General features: G+C 41.4%; 1 protein-coding gene across 1 annotated transcript; it reads right to left on the bottom strand.

Moving 5' to 3' along the window:
* Positions 1 to 352: 352 nt before the first annotated feature.
* Positions 353 to 6,827, bottom strand: LOC133887005 (putative disease resistance protein RGA1). The gene is made up of 4 exons (XM_062326916.1): positions 6,207 to 6,827; positions 5,991 to 6,133; positions 5,624 to 5,845; positions 353 to 3,967 (listed from the first exon to the last, which is right to left on the bottom strand). The coding sequence occupies exon 4, from the start codon at positions 3,924 to 3,926 to the stop codon at positions 870 to 872; it is 3,057 nt and encodes a 1,018-aa protein (XP_062182900.1). The 5' UTR covers positions 3,927 to 3,967; positions 5,624 to 5,845; positions 5,991 to 6,133; positions 6,207 to 6,827; the 3' UTR covers positions 353 to 869.
* Positions 6,828 to 12,054: the final 5,227 nt, after the last annotated feature.

The following is a 12,054-nucleotide window of genomic DNA, read 5'->3' as shown; positions in this document are numbered from 1 at the left end:
CCTCAATAGGGCAAGAACGCCACGACATTTAGAATATAGAGAAGATATGTAGCACAAAAGTATCATTTCAATCATTAGTATACGTATACAAAATATTACTCCCTCCTCCTTTTTCCAGGCTTGGGACTGGCTATGCCATCAAGTTTTACACCCAAGATGACATAGGCAGAGTTACCTACCTAAAAAAAAATAAAAATAAAAAAGGACAAACACTGGATAGCAAAGGAAACTAGAAACACAATATTATACAGTATCAATGACAAACTCACCTAAGTAGAACATACATGTATTAAATCTTAAGTACTCTCTTTTTTTGGCGTTTCATTTTTCCTTTTTTTGGATTTTTGGATTTTTAACTTTTTTTCTTTTTTGGGAATTGTTTTGGTATTTTTTCATGCAAGGGGAAAAAAGGTCATAAGTGGGTAATATAATAATACAGAGAATGACAACTGCATGAGTCTCTAGGATTGATAATGTGGAGTGCCGTCTGGAACTGTCTTCGTTTTAATTGATGTAGTGCCATTGCGATCTGCCATTTAAATATGGGTTAGCATGTGACTTTATGAAAAACATCGTTGGCAAGGTGCTTATGATGCAAACAGAACAGAGCATTAAATGGACAACACAAACAAGGAAGCACGGGCTTCAAGAGTGCAAAATTCAAACAAGGTAGTAATCAAAGACCCAAAACTAAATTTATGTCCAAACAAGGTAGCATTAATTAATCAAATAAGGGATTCCAGGATGCATTAATTAATCAGAGTGCAGATTTCAAATAAGAGATTTCAGAATGCATTAATTAAATAGACAACCAATAAAATACGCAAAACTTAATTAATGCTCTGTTCATACCGGGGTGTCTCTCAGCCTCAAACCCATGTGTAGACGTCCAGGTCTTCTCCATGGAGTTGGTGGCGTTGTTGTCGAAGCCCAGTCACCCACAGTGAGGAGAGGTCCTGCATATCCACGTCCAGCCACAACTGCTCCAATCTGTCCAACTGCTCAACACACCTCAAATTCGGACAATTTTGTAACCGCAGCACTCTCACCTGGGGAAGATTCGAGACCCTCTCCAGACCTTCACATCCGTCAATTAGAAGGACCTCTGGTAGGAACGGGAGTCTCTCCACCACCTTAAGGCTGCCCACACCTCTTAATCGGAGCTCCTTCAACCTGGTGGCCTCCTGTCCAAGCTGCCGTGGGAGACCTCTCAGCTTGGGGCACCGGATGAGGTCCAAGTTCTTCAAACGAGGGAACAGCTGCATCCGCCTTTGCTTCTTAGCAACTCTATCCTCTGCCCCTTCCTTACCTGCTGTAGTTGTTGCTTCTTCTTCTTCAACAACAACAAAGGTCCACTCCTCCCAGTTGGGCATATCCAAGATGACCAATGTTTCAAGCTTGGGGAAAGCCACTCCCTCTACAGATCCGGGATTACCCACCCCACAGCCAACAAATTCGGGTCCAATTTTGGTAATTGCAGTTGCTCCCTCGATTCTCAGATATTTCAAGTTGGGGAGCTGCCCGATTGGAGGAATATGCAGACATGATTTGCAGTCTATGAGTCGCAAGTATATTACTGAAGACAAATGGGTATTAGTACCTAGCCAGGTGGGATACCTGCGACCAAACAAATTCACAATACCTAGATCTTCCAGGTTGTGTGGAGGTATTAGCTGCTCAAAGGTCCTCTCAATATTGATTACATCCTCCTCAGAATATGGCTCATCTGTATGTTCAGTGCAAAGTAGATTTAATTCTTTGAGATATCTTTTGTCTATTAGCAGTGAATCTGCAGTACAAGGGGTTGCTTTTTCCAATTTAATCATATCAAGACTCCTCAGTTGCAAAAGAGGACCCAACTCTTCCAGGTTCCATCCATCTTGCATTTTAGTACTATTCTCATTGCCACCACCAACCGGAAATCCTTTTAAATCATTGAGAAACTTCAACCCGCATATCCCTTTTGGAACCTGATCTATTGGTGTCCCACGAAGACCAAGGCGCCTTAAGTTGCATAATCGAGTGATCCCTGAAGGAAGGATATGCAAAGCATCACAACGATCCAAATTCAATATCTGAAGGTTTATGAGAGAACCGATGGATTCTGGAAGACAAGATATGTCAGTGCCATTAAGATCCAGTAATCGTAGATGGATCAAACTTCCAATACAAGATGGAACACTTTGTACAAGCGTGCTAGTCAAATCCAAAACTCGAATGTATGGAAATCTTCTAAATATTGTATTATCAACTCTCAGAGACTTGGTACGACGAATAATGAAAGTCCTTGCTCTAGTATGCTCCTTGTCCACATTGGGGAGCAGTATAGAATCCCTATCAGTAACAATTGAAACACGTCGTAGTCTAGACAAAGATTTAGCCTCCAATGATTGTGGTTCTCCACAGAAACATTCATCTTGTGATAAATGTTGAGCAAGCTGCCTTAGAAGATCATGCATTTTGCACCAAGAATAGTCAACATATCCCGGGACTGGTTGAAGGAGATTCCTGGATATCAATTCAACGTAATATTCTTCAGCTGTGTCCTCCATAAGTTGTTCTTCTTGCTCTTGTACAAAACCTTCAGCAACCCAATACCTTATAAGATCATCACGGTATATGTTAAAATCTTCTGGGTATAAGGCACAATAGAGGAAGCATTGCTTCAAATATCGTGGTAGGTCATCATAACTCAAATACAAAGCTCCTCTCAGCTCAATAGGAACCTTGCTCATGGACCAAGCACTTTTATTTATAAACTTTCTCCATTGGTTCTCAGTTTTCTCTTTAGTTGCTAGAACACTAGCAGTAACCTTGATTGCGAGGGGAAGGCCTCCACACATACGAACAATTTCCATCCCTATACCACGTAGGTTTTGCACTTCAGTCTCTTTATTAATGTTCATACTCTTCCACAACAGCTCCCATCCTACATCATCTGACATCAATTCAACTCGATGCACATCTTCCACACCAATTGCCCGTGCAACTGTATCACTTCGTGTTGTCACCAGAATTACTGCAGCTACTGCAGCATCTAACGGAGTTCTCAATAGGTTAGTCCATAACTCATGCTGCCAAATGTCATCCAACACAAGGAAAATACTCTTCTCTTTAATGGATGACCCTAGCTTGCTTTGGAGATCTTCAGTTGATTCATCTGGCATGTACTGTACGTCAATTTTTCGAAGAATCTCCCGTAAAATAGCAACTTCAGAATAGTCTTTGGAAACACAAACCCATGCATGTTTGTTGAAGATCCCTTTTAACTTCTGATCATTGTATATTTTCTGAGCTAGTGTCGTCTTACCAACTCCTCCTATTCCAACAATAGCGAGCTTGTAAGACTTCTTTTCCTTATGTGCAAGCACCAAATCTCCTACTTTTTTGCAAGCATGTATGACCTCCTTACCCACAAGGTTGGGCTCAACAAGGTTGGAACTTTTTCTCAGTTTTGGTGCTGAAACATTTCCAGTAGGTTGTGTATTGGTGAGTGATGAAAATACTTTGCCCTTTGCAATATTCTCTATTCTTTTGTTCAGGTTTCTAATCTTGACAGCAACCTCATGACGTGTTCGGAAATTAGAAAGGCAAGAGGAAAGGGAAAGGCCGCTGCATGTACTTGAGTTGCTTGATGATGGCGAAGAATCATCCGGCAATAGCTTGCGTCCTTTCGATCTAGCCAAGTCAATAATAATATCGGCGTCATACATAGCATCTCTTAGTTGACCAAGCCAATTGTTAACAGCTGATTCTTCTACGCTCCTTCGCTCTGCATCATTAAGAAAGTGTCGGATTTGGTCCATTCTTCGCTGCAGTTCTATGAGCTCTTCTTTCACACCTAAAATTAGTATGGCCTCCTCTGTAATGAGATCTTGCAACATCTTGGTGCATGATCCAACCAAAGAATCTAGTATGGTTGCCATCAAATGAAGACGCAAGGGAGATTCACCAAAAACGTTGTGGGCTGGCAATGAATGCACAAATGTGTTAACACGATATCAAATTGGACAAGCCGACAAGGCTCATAAATTCAATCGTTCTAATAGAGATTATCACTACCGACAAGGTTCAAAAAAGTTGTTGGCTAGCAATGAATGCACAAATGTGTTAATATGATCTCAAAATTGGACAAGGTTCATAAATTCAATCGTTTTAAAAGGGATTAGCAGAGTTCGCTACTGATTTGCACCATAGGTTTTACACGGCATGTAGGTTACTGGACATCCATAACACGGGGCTCCATGTTACTAAGTTATATAACACTAAAATCTTCTTACAGGAGTAGATATTAACTTTAGTAAGTATCCATTTTATTTTTATTTACTGAGTAGTATGGTGAGGTGTCGAAGTATCAACTCGTGAGTTAGCATGCTATCTCGTAGGATCGAAAATGACGACTAAAGAGAGGTAAATAGACGCCTCAACAATTTCTTGCGAAATAGATGATTTTCTCCTATTTTTAATTATCCAACGCACCTCAAATCTTGAGCGGAAGCAAAATACTCAGAGAGACAAAGCAAGATAGAAAGTTTCAAGGTAATATAACTTCACGGATAGAATATGAACCATAGGTTCCATTTAAAACCATTCCGTGTGTCTTTGTGCCCAAAAGCTCTATCTTTGAAGATGAACAAAACAGAGATAAGATAACCAGGCAAGTAAACTCTCCAAGATGATTGTCTAGAGACAAGGAAATTCAAGACCCCATCACATATGTATGTGTATATGAATTTTATGCCTCTAGCATCAAGAAAAAAAACTTCTGGTGAATGAATTTTTCTCTGTCTCTGCACTAAAAAGCTCCGGTGCTCACATCTACTACACACCAGACTATCCGGTAAGGTCAAAAACCCTCACACCGGACTATCCGGTGAGTGTAAGTTTCCTCCACCAAGACAGCGATACAAACTCCAATTCTTTTCAACTTTGGTTAGATAAAATCAATATTGCAGTATATTACTAAGGGCCTGTTTGGTAGAGCTCTCCTTGATTCAAATTCTCTGCGGAGAGTGATTATCTGGGGGAAGTGATTCTATGGCTGAAAGTGATTCTCTAGAATAAACTATATGGAGGAAATGATTCTGTACGAGAAGTGAATCAGGGAAAACTGTTTTTTCAGCTTCCCAGCTTCTAGTTCATTTCAGAGAATCACTCCCATGGATTCCACCCAGGGAGATAAAAGTTGAAAGCTACTGTTTGACAGAGCTCCCTTGATTTCAGTCGGAAAGCTGCTCTGGGAGCTCTGCCAAACAGACCCTAAGCATATGCTAATCAACAAAAGCCACATAAATGTCAATCACTCATCACACAAGATAAACCAAAGCACATATCAACTTAGTTATCGTATGTTTTTATTTTGCGCTTTCAAATACTGTAAGCTAACACGGCCTTGATTGGAGGGTTATCAACTAGGAAATTACTTACCATCCTGCATACGGAACCTCTAGTAATACACTCGTTTGTTACATTTTGATCTGCTACAGCCCATCATTGTATGATCCATCTTTACATCACTAACAGTAACTAATATAGCAATATCTACACGCTAGCATAGAAGTCACAAATTGCAACAACCTATGGAAACAAAGATACGATATCAAAGTAACATTGGAAGTCTTACCTTACGAACCTAGCTTCCGGCAAGAGAAAATTGTTGATAATAAGATCCAACAGTAATCATCTCCACGGAAACAGTTTCCTCAGATGATCAACCCATCACTACTTTATCATGCAGCAGAATGAGCCCAAGGGAGATGAAAAGTAACTGATAAACCAATTTATAAAATGAATAACAGAAGTTATCAGCCAATCACCAATGGAAAACCAGATAACGCTGCTACACCTGCAAAAATTGGAGAAAGAATGAAAAGGCGAAGTTCTTGCTCGTTGGAAAAAAGGGTGTTCAATCACTGGCTATAAATAGAATGATTCAGCAGAAAACAAGAAGAGTTATCACTGAATTAGAGCTATGGTGATAAAGAAAGTACCTAATTATGGAGCGATTGATAAAACACTGATTAGAGTGCTGCAGAAGGAGATCAGAATGTGTCAATGCGAATTTTTTGCTCCCAACAAGATCTCTTCAATGAGAGGTCCAACAGAAACGGGTGCATCAAACCTTCTGATACCTCTGCGTGGTTAGCACGTGTAAATCAGACATAAATTAAAAGAAGAAAAGGGAAGACTTTCTTGATTAAACGGACCATGTTAACACGGAAGAAAAAGGATGCAACAGCGGAGGAATGGTTGAATTGATCATTTTTCTGACGAAGCCTTCTCTTCTTGCAGATGCGGTTTGTTCAGATGTGTAAACCAGGCGTGTGTTATGAGAAGAAAAAGGAGGAAATCAGAATTCTCTCTTGCTTAACTGGAGCCCATGGAGCTTTCCACAGCCAGCGACATACCATGAGCAGAGCAGAGCGAAAGGATGCAACAGCAGAGTGATGCAGAAGGAGATCAGTATGTGTCAATGCGAATTTAATTTGCTCCGAACAGGATCTCTTCAGTCAGAGGTGCACTGTCAACTCATACAAATCGGGCGTGACTTAAGAGAAGAAAGAGGAGAGAAATCTGAACCTTCATGCACCGATTGATGAAAGGATAAAGAAGCAGAGGAGCCGGTTGAAAACCCAAAGGGCAGTCCCTACTTCCTACTGAAGCATTCCCTCTATTCCTGCTCTCATTGGCATCACTTCAGAATTTAGAAGATCTTGCAGAAAATATGCAACAGTGTTTGCTCTTTCTTGATTGATCAGCAAGCTTGTAATCTCAGTGAAGTCGCCAGTGCTCCCCTCCAAGCTCCAACACAACCGTGAGCATATATGGAGAGGATCCTTTCAATCTTCGAATGGGCCGTGCAGTGCAGCATTATCTCGGTGATAGCACCTCGCCGGCATCTTCCTGGATATATCATTGATGCCATGTAGGTCACAGCTGGCACATGGACCATGCCCTTTGCTTCGTCGCCAATGAGATCAAGGTGACGGATCGTAATCGTGACCTGTCACCTATGATCGTCTCCTATGTACTAGGAAAAAAGACATAAGTGACGGGTAACCTCTTCACCTGTCACTTATGTCCTAATATAAGTGACGGGTAACTAATATTTTTCACCCAAGTGCTGGGAAGAAAGACATAAGTGACCTGGTTACCCGTCACTTATATGGACACATAAGTGATTGGTAACAAGGTTACCCGTCACTTATGTGTAGCTTACTCGGTATGATTGTATTATTTTCTGGCTGTATTCTGGAGCATAGCTAGGATCTAGCAGTTGTCTTCTCCCTGCAAACAACAACAACACATCCAAATCTATATAGACAAATACACTTATATAAGAACTCGCTTCATCACAGAATCACAAAATTTACAAAGTTTTGATCAACTCATATTACATAAGACCTCACAACCTAAAGATTCTATAGTGGAACTCGCCGTGTGTGTTGATGACTTCAGACACCATGAACTCGGTGATCCATCATTGAATATCCGAGAGTGCACCGTTGTCGAAAAAAGAAGCTAAAAATTTCTGCATAATTTGATGCGTAACCAATGTCATGTTATCATGGAATTAAACTAATTACTAAAATTAGTTATGAATAATCTCGTATTGAACTTACATCGAGGGATTTGATATCCTTCATGCGGAGCGTGAGGAGCATGTTTCGCACAACATAGAATTCGCAGACGTTGCTTGGTGGTTGTTGGTAACATTGCTAAAAAGAAAATTTATTGTTAGATCAAACGGGGAAAAAAAAGCAAAAGAGAGCATTTGGTAATCTATTTGGTAGTACTTACAGCGAACCCGGTCTTGTGTGTCAGTTTGCGGTTGTCTTTCCTGTTATAGTTAGGTTGAGCTCGAAGGTACTTGTCAAAAGCTCTGCATAAAGAGGGACCGATTAGGGAGCATTTGAATGTTAGAAAAGTTAAATATGTAAACCAAGTTAGGCAGAATTTACGCGTCGAGGAGTCCTTTTATAGCACTATAATCACGCTGTCTAAGTTTGCCTTTTGATACTATTGGTCTTGACGAGTCGAGGTACCACACCAAGTTTCACTTGAGGCAAATAACCAGTAAGATCCAATGGCCACCCGTGTTGTGGGCGCCTAGCAGGTAGTTCATTTTGGAATATTATTATGTAGGTCGACACATGCTTTTCCCACCCTTAATAGGTCATCTACCCTTATCAAGGGCTTCCCATATTGGAATTTCGTGTTGGTACTAGTCCACGCTGCTCCAATGTCTATGGATTTCTTCGCCAGTACAACGGCCTTCGACATCTTCAGCAGGTGCTTCTTAGACCCTTTCTTCTTGGCTTCCTTTTCCTTCTTCTTTGGACTCTTTGGGGGAGACGGAATTGGATCTGGAAGCGAGGCTCCTAGATGCGGAGAAGAGGGCAGTGAACCCAGCTTCTTTGAAGAAGGAGAAGGCAGTGAAGCTACCTTCTCTAGAAGTGAGGGGCGCGGCGGCGGTGCACTTGAAGCTCGTCCAGACTAGGATGTACCGGAGACCACGATGTCACCCCTCTTCCGCTGGATCCTTTGATGAAGAGCTTCACCTAGAGTTGTAACTTCATCATGGGGGGGGGGGGGAGCTCCAACATGTGATCGGTGGCATTGATATGTACCATGTCCACTGTAACCATGGTGTAGCCATCACGTATCGGTACCGTATGTAAGATACGGACGTCTGGAAGCACCTAGCCCCTTGTAACCTTGATGAGATACCCACTAGGCCTAATTACAAGGTTGCAGGGCATAGGCTCTTCTAGCAGGTCAATCATATCCGGCTCAGTCACAACAATAGCTACTTGTTGATCGACCTCCTTAGAGGCGTATCTACTCTTCCCTGCAGCTATGGGCCTAGCTTCCTGTGACGTGGAAATCTCTATTCCCTATGATGCAAGTTGCCCCATGATGCTTGCATAAACTTTCCATGTGATGTCCCATGTAATTGCATCCATGCCCACTGCACCTGACATCTTCCTCTTCTTGTACATCCCAAGGTCTTTGGGAAAGCCGTATTTCCAGCCCTGGGAACTTGATACACCTCGCACTCGACTTGGTTCTCCAGGTTTCCCAGCACTGCTGAGAGAACATCATGTTCCCTAATCCCAGTGATAGAACCTTGGCTAGCTTTGGCTGCCTTTTACTTTTTCTGCGACTGACTGGGTTTCACTGTTTCTAAAGTGATTTCGCCACTTTCGAACAGCTCACCCCTTGCATGCAAATACAACCGCGATCGTCCCGGGAATTGCAACCAAGGATTTTCGCGACCTTCTCTGGCTAACTTATCGTCCTCTGCCTACCATTTCTCCCTTTTCTCAGCGTACCCGGTTGCACCGGTCCTGTGGTTGTGCTTGTTCCTAGCCCAAAACTGCTTCTTCTCCCCACTCTCCTTTTTGAACTGTTCTGAGTTCTCCATCTTCACAAAAGCATCCCAATATTCCTCTTTCAAGTGCTTGTAGCTCTCGAAGGGCGTCACCCATTTAGCCAAGAACCGATTAACAAGTTTGCTCTTAAAGCTTCGGTGAAGTTTCACGATCGTTTTCATTGCTTCATTGACCGCGGCGATTGTTTGATGTTCGCTCATGTTTCTAGGGTACTCCAGATATTCCTTGACGACATTATTGAACAAGTCCCTCTTCTCTTCATCACTGAGGTCATCGAACTTAGTCGTTATCGGCACCCTCTCCCAAGCAATGAGCCATGCGACCCTTTGAAATCTATTCAAGGACTTTTCATCTATAGGCTGCTTGTCAGCGTCGATTCCCGTGACGGTAACCTTGTCCGCCAGCCATTGTGTTTGTGACCTTGGCTTTCGAGCTCGTGCATCACTACCAGCTATCTGGCTTGGAGACCGCGCTTCCTTTATCTAGAGAGAAAACAAGATGAGTTGACATAAACAAAAAAAATATTTCTCCATTCAAGAAGTATAAAATGCATTGACTCATATCAATACCTCTTCGGCGGGATCGTATTCTTTGCTACTTGCCCTACGTCGGCTCTCCCACTCGCATGGAACATGGCTCGGGCTGTGATATTGGCTTTTGCTGTTGCCGGAGGAGGAGGACATGTGCAGGCTTGGGCTCCTATCTGCTCCATCTTGTGTCGGGGTGGCCTCTAGTGCTAGCATCCTCTGTGCTTGTGATTTCTTAGGGGTGACAGTCCTCTTCTGCCCTATGAAAATCAAGTGTAGTATATTCTATTCTCAATAGAGGAAAGAAAAGAAATCAAGGTTAAGAACATGGTAGCATCGGTCTAACTACAAGAGGTGTAGAAAGGCAGCTAATTTTGAAAAAATTGTCTAACTACACGACATCAAAGATATACTCCCTAACCCAAGCAATAATATATTATCTTTGAACAAGACATTAGCTACTGATCCCCTCTCAATATACTCAGATACTAATATCCTTCGGTAACTTTCGGAGCAAAATCCTCATATTCTAACAAGATTCATGTGATTAATCCTACCAACTACACATAGCTCAAAGGACCAATGATTTGCAAGACAAGCAAGAAATATGCTCCCCTCTACACTTTATCAGCAGAGGGAGCTCTAATCCATAAGTTCACAAATCTAAGAAGAACAAAAAAAAAAGTTAAACGACTATTGCTAAGTGAAACATGTCTATTTAGCCTTGCTTCAAGAAATATAATAAAAAAGAAAGATTTAAAGGACAGGGTTGAGGTTGAATAACCGAGCATGAATATTGTTCTGGATTGTTGTATGAATTGCGATAAACTGAGAATGAATATCCAAATTCCAAAAACAGCATAACAAGAGCATAACAGAACATAAAGGAAATGCATGAACTTGCAAGAATGAGCTACCTAAGCATTAACAAAGAGATCATTCATCATGTATAGATCACAATACTGAACAACAAGGGGACATAAAAATATTACTCTCAGATGTTCACTATAGTTGGCTCCAGAACAACTAGGTTTTGCTCCCAAACATATCACTAAATACATCAAAATTGGACTAGATACTAAGATCACAACTAGAATTAGAACATGACTATCATCATGTAAAATATAACAAGCATCCCTAGATAGTGCTACAAGCAAAATCAGAGTAACAGAAGGGAAGAAAAAAATTGTATACCTGAAATAAACTGAGCTACAGACCAGCAGACTGAAAAATAGTAAGATCTAATTCTACAGCTCAAACCGACCAGCAGCACATAATCCAGGGATACAAGAAAATAGACAGTTCACATCTAATTTCCAAAACTTGGCATACAGGGTTAGACCAGAAGATCACAAACCGCAAGACTCATTCACTGCCTAGAACAACAATATACTCAGAGGATCAATCAAGTTCTAACTATTGTACTTAGCTATCTAGCCCAAAATCAATTTATGTCATCATCATCGAGCATTTATCCACAAGCAACCGTATTGTTCATATCAAGAGGGAGGTAAAAACTCACACTGAGACACGCTTAAATGCGTGGAGAAGAGAGGCTACCTCAACCGAATTCGGTTCGGCCTTGTTTATTGTACCACCAAAATACAATAAATCAGAATCCAGGCTACCACCAGAATCAAATCAAGCCATTGTGTATTCTTTCTCTACGACAGTAGTTAAATTACGTTACTAAATCATACAGGACAAGAAGAAATTTGATGCCTGGCACACCATTGTTTGCAAAATCCCCATAAAAAACAATCAAAAACCAAAAAATGTGATCTAGTCTTATATAGACCAGCAAGGAGTTGACCAATCTCAGCAACTCGGATGGAAACTGCAACACATTGCATATATATGTATCAGGTAAAAACTACATCATTTCACAAATCCATGCCACCTGGCGTCGTCTCCAAACATCCCTACACTGAAAACCCTATGACAAATATATAGGGCCCGATGCTAGTTTTTTTTATCGGAGCACTTGTAGGAGTACTCGATTGTCTGGTTTGATCTCGGAACCAAGTGGTGAGCTTTTGCATATGTTGCCTTGAAACCCAAGCTTTGGTCTGCCCTAGATTCTCTTCAAGTAGCATCTGCTTGTGCTCATCGACATATGGGCACACTTCGCT

Source organism: Phragmites australis, chromosome 12, assembly GCF_958298935.1.
Source record: "Phragmites australis chromosome 12, lpPhrAust1.1, whole genome shotgun sequence".
In the NCBI taxonomy this organism is placed as follows: Eukaryota; Viridiplantae; Streptophyta; class Magnoliopsida; order Poales; family Poaceae; genus Phragmites; species Phragmites australis.
Note: the sequence above shows the minus strand (reverse complement) of the source record. Positions and strands in the feature narration are given on the sequence as shown.

Excerpts from the sequence above, each read along its gene's own strand:
- LOC133887005 (XM_062326916.1), bottom strand. The coding sequence starts at position 3,926 with ATGGCAACCATACTAGATTCTTTGGTTGGATCATGCACCAAGATGTTG.